This window comes from Patiria miniata, unplaced genomic scaffold (assembly GCF_015706575.1).
Source record: "Patiria miniata isolate m_02_andy unplaced genomic scaffold, ASM1570657v1 HiC_scaffold_5, whole genome shotgun sequence".
In the NCBI taxonomy this organism is placed as follows: domain Eukaryota; kingdom Metazoa; phylum Echinodermata; class Asteroidea; order Valvatida; family Asterinidae; genus Patiria; species Patiria miniata.
In genome coordinates this window covers 13761419-13775039 of record NW_024037072.1, presented here as the reverse complement: position 1 = coordinate 13775039, position 13621 = coordinate 13761419, and the positions used below count along the sequence as shown (strand labels likewise).

The window sequence follows — 13621 nt, the reverse complement described above, 5'->3', positions numbered from 1 at the left end:
TGACAACAGAATTCTTCCTTGAACTTTAATTCCAATTAAGAAATGTATTGAAATCCCAAAATGTTAAGAGTTTCAAATCCTTGTATACCGTAATTGGAACTGAAGAGTGATTAGCATCCATTACATACCTGTAGAATGTAGCCTCTGGCGTAGTCCTCCTGAGCCCATCCCAACCCCTGTAGGATCCGATCCACTTCCTCGCTCTTCAGAACACTGAACAACCGATCCAGGAGAATCCGTAGACGTATGGGCGCGGCCTGGGTCCCATACAGCATCAAGCTAGCGATGTCAAAGGCGATGTCTGAATGGACAACCTCAACAAGCAGGGAAGGGAAGGCGTGTCCGCTGGAGAGCTTATCCATGGCTGTAGTGTGGTGTTGAGATGTTGGAGGGAGGGAGGGGGAGATACAGGGATGCCTCAGTGGCAAGTGATGTCAATTTATCTCAGAAATTTAAGCTATGATCCTGCTATCATCCAGAGCACACGGCATAATTTTAGCCTTAACAGTCCTGAATCCTCCAATTTCAATATAATTTTGCACACCCCCTGATTGCATGTAAGTACACATGTATACAAATAGTATACATTTAGATCTGTAACTTTTGGATCCCTGCTTGGTGCATTATTTGGCAGTCATGGATGAGCATCGATATTAAACAACACATAACTTTCTTGTTTCTACATGTCTGTTCACCCTTCCTTCTTTTCCATTAAACAGGCTTTTAAATCAAGGAATTTTGAAACACAAGATCACTTTACTACTTACTTTCTGTGCATAATATGGGAAATATAATTGGATTGCTTGTAATACTTCTCATGTATCTTTGGTACAATTTCTATAAGGAACCTTTTATAGCCTACCTCTAAAACAACATAACTTGTAAGAATTGACATCTCTTGGATGAAACTGAACCTAAACCTATAAATGTCAATGTGTCTATGTGCAGTCAAATACCTAGTAGCTGTGAAACACTGATCACGTTAGTCGAGTAGAAATAAGCTGAAGACATTACTTACAGGGCTTGGGCACCAGATTCACTAAGCACTGTCTTCCATTTATTTAAGGAAATGAACTTGTGAGAGTCTTCTGAGTAATAAGTTTGTTCCTACTCACCATGAGCGACCCAGCCATGCCGACACTGCTCACAGGTTCTCAGTTGAGTCTTACCCGGAGCAAAACACTCACACGAACAGTTGGGAAGTGTGCAACGGATAGACTGCAGCAAAAAAAATACAAAGGAAAGAAACAACAGGTATAAATCTTAAAGTCTTAATAAATAAAATATATAAATCTTAAAGGTAAAAAGTGTTTTACATGATCTGAAAAGTGCTTGTGTTTCATTTTTTAATTTTTTTTTTTTTATTTAAAAAAAAAAAACTATTTCAAACCATTTTCAACATTGTTAATTCCCAGCTACATTGTATGTAACTGTCATTTCAGAATCACAAATGGATCAACACTTTTTCCACGGCATTAATCAACATTTTGTGACCAATTCTCAGAGTAGAATAGTTAAGTTTGTATATTTATTTTGTATTTAACAGAGTATTTCTTATGAGGACATTTCTGTGCCCTCCTTTAAAAAGTAGAAATGACATAAAAAGCAAACAACATATATGTTTGTTCTTCCTGCTAGCATATATCGTCACTAAAGGGTTCAAACTTTCGACACATACTTCATTACTTGGAAAAACAGGGGAAAAATTCATCTTAATAGGCCCATTAAAGTGAAAATACTGACAAATTTAATTACACACTGTATACTGGCCAAGCAACCTATTCACTCACAGAGAATGTTTGAAACGAGACTCAAATTTCCATGAATTTCCCTGCTGTAACTCAAACAATCTTTCAACAAGTTGCCAAACCAAATTAATTGGTTAAATTCTCAAAGGGGAACTGTTAATTAAGTGCAAGTACTTCAAGGTCCGAGACAGGAAATTCTGACATTCCTATAACAGATCAGCTCCCTTCCCTCAAATGGGACAAAGCAGGCTACTCCAATTATGAAATGTTACATACACATACTCTGACCCCAGGTGTCTTGCCTGCTTAATTGCAATGATGTTTCTGACCATGGTGTGTGACCTTTGACATCATTATCATTGAGGGTTCCCATGTTGCATGTGTGACCCAACTTTGGTTCGAATTGGAATTAAACCGTTCAAAAGAGAGAAATTTCACATTTTCAGCCTACTTTAGGATTAGACCTCGATGACCTTTGACCTCGGTATGTAACCTTTGACATTATGATCATGTGATGGTTCCCATGTTACATCTATGAATTCAAGTGTGGTTCAAATTGGACTTCAACTTTTCAAATGAGACAACTTTTACATTTTCAGCCTATTTTACAACTTCACCTCAGATGATCTTTGACCTTGGTATGTGACCTTTGACATCATTATTATATGAAGGTTGCCATGTTGTATCTATGACCCACGTTTGGTTCCAATTGGACTTCAACTTTTCAAATGAGACCAATTTTTTGAAACTTTAACCAAAATACCACATACATACGTATACGGACGGACATACATACAGACATAGTGACTGCATGGTCTCTTTCCTGAACTTTGTTCAGGCAAAATAAAAATGGGGAGAAAAAACTGGATAACAAAATTATTTTAGCAAAATTACTTTCAAATACTTATTTTTGATTCACCGTGTTTCCCACTAGGCCTACCAATGTATGCATCAATCACCATGACTTAAAATAGCAGAGATGAAAAAAATACACACAGAATTACGACATAAGATTTCTAAAAGTGAAAAGGTACAGTCAGTTAAATCACCAAATTTTAAATAAAAAACACATTAGGAGGGAGGGGCTGATGTAACCGACCCTTGGCAACCCTTCCCCTAACAAGACACAACAAAATGTCAGACATGTACACCGGTGTCTGGTTGTTTCTGGCCGATCTTCTTAGAGCTCAGACGACCAGACTCTCGTCTTCCCCTTTTCTCCATCAGACTGCCCCACTCCTGCTTTGGGCAAGGAAGTGGCTCCGATAAATCATGCACTGGATCATCGTTATAATTATCTATCGATTGCCGCCATCTGGCGTGTAAGGTCCCGGACTACAAGAAGACTTTACTGTTAATGCGCGGGGATTCGCGGTCATCCGCAAAAGCCCCGGGTATGTCGTCTGAGTTGGATTTTTTTTAACACGAAAAATGCATTAAAGGATCAGAAATACCTGAGGTAATGCCATGGGATCATAAGTTATAAGCTCAAACTTGAGGAAATTCTTTAAAAAAAAATGTAATCTGAACTGACAGTCATAATGAACACAGCTCTTTGATAGCAGATGCTGACTTTTTGTCTGAATTTATTATGAACAAGTCATTGATAAACAAATAAATAATCAATATTTGCACACTTGCACATAATGAAAAGTTTTGATTTTCTTGTGAATATTTTGCAGTCGTTTGAGATAAAACTACTTTTTGACACTGGGCATTTGGTTTCTAGTATTAGGGCTTGAACTTTCTTCATAATTATTTGATAAAGCATTCAACAGGAATAATGATTTTTATAACATGGTTCAAATGTTATAAAATGCTATGCATGTGCATTTGTCAGCAAACCTAGAGGTTTGGTAAATTGAATTTATCAAGGTGTTGATTTTTATTGTTTTCTCCAAGTAATAAACTAAATCCTGGGATATATCACTGTCACTGTAGCTGAAGGCAATATAGACTCAAGAGAATAGAAAAATGTATTCCATTTATTCAAGATCATAACCTCCATTCCATTTGTATGTTTATGAAATAATATCTGAATGCCCCCCCCCAAAAAAAAAAACCCAACAGTTTATATTTTCCTCCAATACATGTATTTCCCTTGACCCACAACATCGCCACAAAAATTCCATTATTATAAGTTGAAGGGTTTCAATGCTATAGAATATTTTTCAAAGAAAACACCAAAAAAAAAAGAAGACTAAAATAAAACTAAAACAACATTTGTGACAAAAATACATAGGCCACCAAAAAAATTGCAAGAAATCTGTAAAATTCTGTTTCATTTTACAAAACAAAGTTTCAATTCGGAATCATTTGATTATATTATATTATATGTAGCACTGACAGTTCCCCCTACGGACCCTAGTACCAGGCCGGCCGCGGTTTAGCTGACCCGCCGTCATCGGCAGCTCACAGCCCGCCTTTGATATGTGCCACAAGACCCACAACGCACCATGTGATCGTAGTGTGATGATGTTGTGCCCATTCTTGAAAATCACGCATTCTCGAGAATGGGCATGCACATTCTCGAGAATGGGCGCGCATTCTTAAGAATGAGCGCCCATTCTTAAGAACGAGCACGCGTTCTTAAGAATGAGCGCTCATTCTTAAGATTGGGTGGGAATATCACGTGCACAATTTATGAATTTTGCCCAATCTTAACAAACATTGCACGACATAATTATGTTAAATGAATTGTATAGCGGTTAAAAGGGAAACAATTCATATAAAGAGGAAAGAAAATGTGCTATGCTTCTGTACTCGTATAACTACGATAATTTGAATCAAATTAAACCTGTTATTATTGCTTTTTTCTGTCCACTATGGGAAGTTTTGTAATAACGGAGGACTGGGAACTAGTCTGGGAAGTGCTTTGTTTAGGCTAGACAAGTTACAAGTCCCTGCATGTATCATATGCGTGCCACGAAAAAAACCCGATGTCCAGAAGCTGCCAAAATTACTCTTTTGACTAGATAGAATCCAGCTCTGCGACGTTATGGTGGGATGTGAACAATAAATTGGTGGCAATTTAAATGGGAAATAGCATTAGTACTATGGGATGTCGCAGTATTCATTCTCATTCTTCACATTCTTCATTCTTACGTCCCCCCCCCCCGCTTTTATTATCCCAAAAATCAGAATTCTTTGCACTAGTATTATTATGTCTCTTATATTTTCCCGGTCCCCCGCCCCCCCCCCCACCCCCCCCCCCCCCATATCAATACGCCTTTACTTATCATATCCACTCTACTTTTCAGCGCCTTGCGTTGCAACAGTATAATTATTGAGAATCAGTGAACGAGGATTTAGCTAGACTTGCCAAGCGCAGCCGGTGCTCGGCATCGACAAGACCGTTATCTTGTCGCGCATTCTCAAGAATGTGCGCTCAATCTGGAAGAGTTATTTTTTGCCAAGATTGAGCAAGGATCCAGTTGCACATTCTCAAGAATGTGCATGCCCATTCTCGAGAATGCGTGATTTTCAAGAATGGGCACAACAATGATATTGACGCCGACATTATGCATCATGCGAGGCCAAACTGTGACAAGGAACACGCAACTAAATATTGATGATCTTGCCATACACGATCTTGTGCCGAAACAACGAAAACTTGCGAGGGAATAAAGTGCCAATAAAAGTTTGAAACAAACCATTTCTAAACGAACAAGAATAAGTTTTAGAGAAATCGTGAAAAAGAAAGCACCCCAAAGCTTTTTTTTTTATAGGCCGTAAGACTCCAGTTAATGCAGTGCAGCGCATGCAAAATGAAAAACCAACATTAAGCGCGCTCGCTTTCTTGGCAACTACATGTATTTTCGGTGATCTGGAAAAATGTTGAAAATTAATTGGGCAAAATGACATGGACACTGAACTTCTCAACTTCAAGTGACGGTCATGAGCTTCATCGTGGATCCTGAAACTGAGAAACTGATGTAAAAACGGGAAAAAGGGGTAAAGCAGAGGTCTGAAAATGCGGGTAAAATAGAAGGCCAGTCTGTGGCTCGTCGGCTGCTTTTTTGTCGTCCATATTTTGTCAATCGTGTCGCTGGTGAACCTGACGCCACTGTTGACCTGTCGCAAACTCCCTGAAAATGCTTCGAAAAAATCCCACTTAGAAAAGCCAAACAGCTCCAGAGTTCACCGGCAAAGTACATACATGCAGTACCGGTGGGTAGGTATCTGTGAAAATACAACTGGCTGTCATTAGAACGGAGAAAATGTGGCATTTACTCACCGTTGCCATTGTGAAAATCCCACGGCGGTGGGTTTCACGTTGGCCATGTACGAGCATAAAGAGCAGACGACCACCGTAGACTGCACGTACTTCACTGTGTGTGCACGTACGTCGGGCCTGAGCCGTGTGTGCGCGTCGTGGCGGCTTTTGTGCACATTCTTATGACGTTTTTTTGACATTGACAAAATGCGACACCAAAATAGACGGGTGCCTGAATAAGCAGCGCACAAAAGCATTGTGTGTATAGCGCGGAAGCCGCGGTTAATTCAAACCGCCTACAGTCTAAATTTACAGACAAAAATGCTGAACTAGACCATCGCCGTGCTCCAAGTTGGACTTTTAAAGTGCATTTTGAGTTTTTTGGTCTCTTTTAGAGGAAAAGATGGTTAAGTAAGTGTTTTTGTTTAAATTGGTAACGTTTAAGCATGTAGTGGGCCAATAAAATGAGGAAAACATAACATGAAGTAATGTTATTGTTCGCCACTCCAGTTTTTCCATTTACTTTTCAAAGAATGTGTCTGCGCTAGCTGCACTGGCGCGCTGCATGATATAGGCTGCGGTTCACTTTGATAGCGCAAGGCCAAGGGACAAGGTGAATACTCGTTCCTCCATGTTGCTTTCAGACCTATGAAAGTGGGCCATATGTCTTTGTGAGTTTGTCATGTTTGTGCGTGAATACAACTTTCTCGCCAATGCTCGCGACTTGAACTAGGCCCAGTGTATCTGTTCCTAGTCTATGGTGGAATCAAGGTCAATGAGTTTTATAGCTCCATGGTTGAATCATATTATTCCTGAGTGAATTCCATATTTTAGATTCGGACTTGCTATAGCCTAGCAGTAAAGAAAGGTATAATTAATATGGTAATCGTGTAGTTTAGGAGGACACCTCCCTTTTTAATTTGTCCTTTTCAACATGTTCAATAATTAGTTTCGCAAATGACTGTCCAAGTTTCCAAAATAACGTTTGCAGCCCTGGCCTAAGCAGTCTTATTCATTGAGATTAACTCTAGGTTTTTGTAAATAAGTAGGGGAGCCGAGGCCTACTTCTGAAGAAAATACGACCGACCTTACATATTTTTTTAGCATTTATAGAATATAGACATGCAAGTCACAGCTGTTCAGGCGCTGTCATCATTTTATTTTTGCCCCATAATTTTCCTCATAAAAACCCTACCCTCTTTCCGTGTAATTAAGCCGGCTGATATGCAATATGATATTTTAGCGAACTGAAAAATATAAAGTTACTTTTCCTGCTGGTAACTGTTTTTGTCAGTTTCCAAAACATAAAAGTGTCTTTTTCGTTCTCTAATAGAACAGGGTCTTAAACTACACAAATACCAGTGTAATGTTACTCAATGACATAAGCTAAAAAACCTTGCATTTCAGTCAATGATATGAGAAATAATGAGGCCGTGTAAAAAAAATGTGTTTCTCGTTTGGGCTTTTCCAAAAAATGAAGAAGGCAGGGGCTTTTCTTTTTTTGCCCGAGTTGGCAGATTTTCCAAAATGGCAGATGCATTTTCCATTTTCTTCACTCTTTTGCTGATACAAAGTTGTATACAAAGGAGTCATAACCTTTTCTGCATATAGCCACAATTTGTTTGAAACAAATATAAACACAATATATTGACAATATATTTGCAAAATTTGTTGCAAATGTATAAATTAAAAAAAATAATATGGAAAAGGAGGCGGGCAGGAGAAAAGCAGGCGGGGATGAGATATACTGGTTAATTTTTTTTACCTGACTTAATATTAATTTGTGTCTTTTAACTAGCACTTCCTATTTTCTATTCCTCCCTTCGTAAATCATTTTGTATGATTTTTTACTTCTGTTCCATAGTAGACAATGACTTCATCAGAAACCAGTCAACTCCAAGCCCAGAACCGGGCTTTGTCTGAAGAATTAGCTCAGTGCCAGGTAACAGTTGTGTGTGTTTTGTTTTTGTTTTCTTTGTTTTCCTTACTCTAGGCCGATTTCTTTTCTCTTTTGAGAGAGAGTCATTTTGCTTTTGTTTGTTTGTGTTGTTTGTTTTAGCTCAGTGCCAGGTAACATCTGTGTGTGTTTTGTTTTTGTTTTCTATGTTTTCCTTACTCGAGGCCGATTTCTTTTTTGTTTTGATCAGAGGAGCATTTTGCTTTTTTGTTTGTGTTGTATGTTTTTCTGTTTTGTTTTTTACCTTGGAAGTTTTTTTTTTTCCTTTGGGTGTTATTTTGTATTGGGTGTTCATCAGTTCATAAAAAGGTAAATGATCAGTGGTGGCCAGCTGAAGTTTGTGGCCTTTTTATTAAAATACATTACACGTAACTTGGGAATAGAGTATGCAAACTACGTGAAATTTTCACAGTTACTAGTCAATAATATATGTACTTTATCCCTATGTTATTTCTATGAAATGGAGCGAGCCAGATAATTTTAAAAATACTTTTTTTCGGTCACTTTCTTTTTGACTCGCCCTGTAATTTCAAATCCATTCATTTGAGGTGGTATTATTCATAATAGCTAGAAATGTGGCTTTGAATGCATATTTTTGAATGATAAATCCGGCAAATATATCTTTTATTTGGTGTTGAAAATTATTTTCAGTCCTAAAAAAATCCTTCCCAACTGTTTAGCAATCCTGTTTTTTCTGTTTACTTTGACCTATTCCTGCAGGCTGACAAGGAGTTTGTTTGGTCCCTGTGGAAGCGACTACAAGTTGCCAATCCAGATGTTACACAAGCCATTAGTCTCGTGGTCCAACGGTTAGTCAAATACATTGCAAAAATGCTCTGTACAAATATCATTTTTGTTGATGCGGCAAAGTATAATTCCTGTCTTTAGCCCTAACCTTCCCAAATCCTCCAAAATACTCTTTGCAAAATGGAGGATTCTGCAGGATTGAGGCTATATGGAAGAAGTGTGTGGCTGATTTTGGAGGATGCACTTTGTCAAGTTCTTGGGCTGGACCTTGTGTTGTTTATGCTCAGTCGTGCATAAATTTAGGCCTAGGTTATACATATACTTGAAACCCTCCGCACTGCTCCAGGATGTCACTGGCTCTGCCTCAACACATTGACAGTGATTCGCGGAGGATTTTGCAGGATTGAGGCAGTGGTCATCCCTCCAAGGACCACATTCAAGAAATAACTGAGGATTTTGCAGGATTGAGGCTGTATGCTATTTTGACATGGAGACAGTTGGAGGATTTTGCAGGATTGAGGTTACATCCTAGCAAATATGCCTAAGGAGTTACCGGTAGTTAGTGGCAGGGTATATGCATATAACATGTTATCCTACATTACCCAAGTTGTTGCATGGCGAGAAAAATGACAGATGCAAGTGCTTTTTGTACCTCATTTTTGTGTATTTTTTCCTTGATGATTCATTACTCAGTTACAGTGAGTGGATTTAGTATCTTTATTTGATTTGATTTTTTTTCATTTTGATATTTTCCGAATTTCCAGTGAGAAGGAAAAAGCAGAGTTGAAGGACAGGAAAGTTCTGGAGATTCTACAAATCAAGGATGACCGCATTGCAGAATTGGAAAGGGTAAGATTCTCACAGAAACATTAATCTTAAACTTGAAAGCAATTTGCTTCGTTCATTTTTATTGGGCGGGAGTTAGGAATAGCATCATTACACATCTGAATATGATTTTTTCCCTTCCATTCATAAAATGTAAATAAATTTGATAACTACTTTTTATTTGCTAAATGTGAGTACATGTAATTCTTGCTTGCTATTAATGTAAAGTTTCTTTTGTTTCCAAACAGCTGTTGTCTCAACAGCAAGACGAACTCAAAGGCTTTATTTCAAGGTAATGTTTGGTATTTGACTTGCCAATACAGATTGTAGATTTTTTATCATTCCTTTTTCTTTGAATTCCAAACAAAATTCTTTACGAGCATGCAGTTCTTCATCTTATGAATGAAGTGATTGATTCATCTTTATGATTCTTATTTTATTTTCAACTTTTCAGGAAAATTGAAGTTGACGATGAAAAGAGGAAAATCCGTAAAGAAAACCAACATTTCAAGGAGAAACAATTGCAACAAGAACAGCTGGTAATGAATTCTCAAGGATTTGCCCACTTTGGGGATTGTTCGTGATCTTTATGCACTGTAGACAATGTTTATTACATTTCTTAATCTGGCATATAATTGGATCCCAGGTTCAATTTGACTTGGCATTGCTCTCAATTGCTTTGGCCCCAATATAGATTTAAATTATATAAAATTAGTGCCGCCTGGAACTTTTATTTTTATTCGCAAGATGGAATTTTGTACTGTTTATTTTTTTATTTTTGTACTTTTTTTTTTCACAGCTCCAGTCAAAGGACGTACGACTGAAGAATGTCGAAGAGATCAACAAAGAAACATTGGAGAAAGTCCAAAATGACAAAAAAGGTATTCCACCACCATTGAAATTAATAAATTTGATTTCAGTTAAACCTTTTATCATTTTATAATTTAATTAATTTGTATTTTTCTGTTTACCGAATTAGTTCTAAACAATGAAAAACCCTACTCTGATCTGGAATTTATGTATAAATTGTGCGACTGTATCATATAATGTTGGTAAAGTCAATTCATGAAGGAGTGAAAAGTGGATGAAAGGTGAGAGCTCATGCTGGTGAGTTTTATAACGTAAGTGTTTTAATTTGTTTCTAATTTTTCTTTATCTGTGTACTAATTTGTTGACTTCCTGTTTAGATTGTGAGAAGCAGATTACCAGTTTGACTATTGAGCTTGAGAGAGAAAAGCAATCCTCAATCAGACTACATGCTTCCAACCTGGACTTCCAAGATAGAATCAAGGTATTTATCATAAACGCAGGGGAGTGTTATAAAAATTTAGAATGCTTGAAATTCTTATCGTTATCGCAATGCTGTATCATGACAATTACTGCAGTTGTCGGTGCATCAATGAATTTTTACACCCTTATGCATTGGTATTGTAAATATTGATCATTCTATCAATGAATCATGTCTTTGAGAGTAAAACCGATGAAATCTCTGGGATTTATGTTTTCCGTATACTTTGTTGTTAATTTGTAGGACCTAGAGAAGGATATTCAAGCTATCACAGAGACTGCTAAGAAAGCAGCCCATGAGGTAGGTCCTATTTTAATGTTCACCTTTGTTAGTAGAGCTATTTGCTAAATCCACCCAAACATGCATGCGGCATTAGAGACATGTTGTCACCCATGTGCCGAGTTAGCGTAGCTTGTGGCCAAATATGGAATGGGCCACTGTCATCCTCAATTATGGGAGGTTTGCGGTAACACCATGTAAATGATATCTCTTAGTGAGTTGTGTGGTTCTAAGAAGAACCAGTTGGTTTAACTTTAGGTTTCGAACAGTATACTCTGCTCGTCATCCTGTTCATAAAATTAAATATTATTTTGTCACCATGCAGATTTGCAGACTGTCAAATGTTAAAATTGTTGTGGTTTGCAGCAGATTAAAGAAAGAAGAGAAAAATCACTGAATACAATTGTCTTGTGTTCGTAATATTTGATGAATTTCATAGAAATACTAATGTATATACCCATCTGATGTGGTTGGTTCATTTGTTTATTTAGGAAGACAGACATTTGAGGAAACTCAAGGATTTGGAGGAAAGTGTGCGTCAGCTTAAAGAGGAGCTCAGGAAAAAGAGAAGTGAACTCATTGAGCAAGAAAAAGAATCCAGTAAATTAAGGTGAGTGATTTTTGTACCCAGACCTGTAGAGCCATATCAGAACATTAACAAGAACCTAAAAGAGAGGAAAATGCTGATAACATAAAAAGACCACGACATTACCTTTACTCCCTTACATTTGTAGTTACTTCTGGTACTAAGACCCATTACTCTAAATTGTTTGAAAATAATCAGTCACCCCTTTTGGGTTAAAATTTTGTTTAAGTGTTATTTTTCAACATTTAGAATGTGCCATGTTCCTGACAACTGAGGGCGCTGTTTTGTGATGCCAGTATAGTAAGGGAACACCACAGTTTGTGGCTCAATGAAAACATGTGTATCTATTTTTTGCTACATAGTTGACTGTCATGCCTGTTTGGAAAGAGTCCCCAAAACCCTTAACTGTTGAAGTACTCAGATTGAACACAAAATTAAATGGCAAAAAAATGGTGCATTATAAGGATTATTTTGTAGACAAAAAAATCTCGTACACAAGCTCTATTAGCAATAAGTCATAAGTTGTATGATTGTTTTAGGAAGGAGATATCTGATGCACAGGCAGCCAGCAGCCAAGCCATGGAGCATGCAACTCAGCAGGGGGACGTCATACAGCAACTGCAAACACTGCAGTTTGATACACAGAAAGGTGACATTCATTACATTCCACTTGTGCCTACCTCCTTGAAAAATATAACAAATCAAACTTAATTAAGTTAATGGCATTGAAAACTTTGTTGATATAATAACTTCAATAGATCCGTCACATATTTTTTGGTTTTCACCTTTTGATTGATGAAAAAATCTCTTGTTTTTGTCCTCAGTGTTAAAGAATCAAGAGGACGCACATAAAATAGAAGTGTCTTCCTTTCAAACTGTAAGTACAGGAATCCAACGTAACAGTCTTCATCTCAGTTTTAAGCACATGGGATCATCGATATAGACAAATCCGGTGGCAGCCATTTTCTGCGGTGGCACCAAGGCTCGCACGAGTTGCGCTCGGGTAGTACACGCGCTCTCCAGGCTCCTTCGACCAATAGGAGTACCAAAATGTCTTTAAGAACGTGTGCAGTATGCGCATGAGCATGACACCACTGCAGTAAAAGCTTCTAATTCTGGTCGCTGGATTCTCTTATACAATAAAGTACATGGTTCTTTGTCGGGTAGCAACAACACAACGTAGCAAAGCTGGCCAGGCAGCACCCTGCAAAGTGGGCGTGGCAAAGCCTTGTTAACCCTTTATTTTCTTCAGACTAAGAACTCGGTGTATAACTATGCCCCAAGTGGTAAAAATGCCATTTTTCTGTATGTGATTTAATCATGAGTGAATTACATGCTTACAAGTAGTGTGGTAGTTGACGTACTTGTGATTGATCTCAATTCACAAGTCATCATGAGTCAGACACAAGTCATCCAGTCCCAAGTCTACTTGCAAGCTATTCAGATTAATGCTAACACAAGCATTTACTTTGTTATTCATTCCCTGTTACTTTTGACTGGACTTGTGAATTGACTTGTACTGGACTTGTGATTGACTCGTGATCCTTCAAGTACATGTATTACTCACTCAATTATCTGTTTACAGATGTACCAAGAGCTGCAGTCTCGTTACAAAGCCTCCAAAACATCTGAGCAGCAGTTGAGACAGCGATTGGCCGCGGCTGAGGAACACTTATCACGACGGAAGGCAACAAAGGACATTGGGATCCAGACTGATCTGATGGATGATGGGATGGTTTGGGAGAAACACGATACAGAGATGGAAGCAAGGTTGCAGAGGAAAAGGTACATTTGTAGAGTGGTGCGAGCGTGCATGAGAAGTTGACCAACCAAATTAAAGAGGCATAGCAACCAATAGACCCCTCTCATAGACAGACATCTTAGTAGGAAAATTACAACTGCGTAATCAACGCCATCAGGTGCATATACACACAGTGTGCAAAATGTTCAAAACACGCTCGCATGTTGCTCAAAA

The 13621-nt window shown here is 38.0% G+C and overlaps 2 protein-coding genes across 7 annotated transcripts in view; one reads left to right on the top strand and one right to left on the bottom strand.

The window, feature by feature from the left end:
* LOC119740264 (zinc finger protein basonuclin-1-like) overlaps window positions 1–6130 on the bottom strand; it is a 31359-nt gene extending 25229 nt beyond the window's left edge. Inside the window, exons 1-3 of one of the 2 annotated variants that reach the window (XM_038215525.1) lie at window positions 5986–6130; window positions 1116–1218; window positions 129–364 (exon numbers count right to left, since the gene is read on the bottom strand). In XM_038215525.1, the coding sequence (XP_038071453.1) occupies window positions 129–364; window positions 1116–1218; window positions 5986–6042 (396 nt within the window). In that variant the 5' untranslated portion in view covers window positions 6043–6130. The remainder of the gene's footprint in view (window positions 1–128; window positions 365–1115; window positions 1219–5985) is intronic. The other variant, XM_038215526.1, reaches the window with a different exon arrangement.
* LOC119740263 (centlein-like) overlaps window positions 5765–13621 on the top strand; it is a 28332-nt gene continuing 20475 nt past the window's right edge. For 2 of the 5 annotated variants that reach the window (XM_038215521.1, XM_038215520.1), the window contains exons 1-13: window positions 5765–5922; window positions 7832–7906; window positions 8642–8730; window positions 9433–9517; window positions 9742–9785; window positions 9948–10032; window positions 10293–10374; window positions 10681–10784; window positions 11025–11081; window positions 11552–11670; window positions 12186–12295; window positions 12471–12523; window positions 13232–13431. In XM_038215521.1, coding sequence (XP_038071449.1) covers window positions 5908–5922; window positions 7832–7906; window positions 8642–8730; window positions 9433–9517; window positions 9742–9785; window positions 9948–10032; window positions 10293–10374; window positions 10681–10784; window positions 11025–11081; window positions 11552–11670; window positions 12186–12295; window positions 12471–12523; window positions 13232–13431 — 1118 coding nt within the window. In that variant the 5' untranslated portion in view covers window positions 5765–5907. Of the gene's footprint in view, window positions 5923–5976; window positions 6376–7828; window positions 7907–8641; window positions 8731–9432; window positions 9518–9741; window positions 9786–9947; window positions 10033–10292; window positions 10375–10680; window positions 10785–11024; window positions 11082–11551; window positions 11671–12185; window positions 12296–12470; window positions 12524–13231; window positions 13432–13621 lie in introns of those variants that run through there. The other 3 variants (XM_038215524.1, XM_038215522.1, XM_038215523.1) reach the window with 3 other exon arrangements.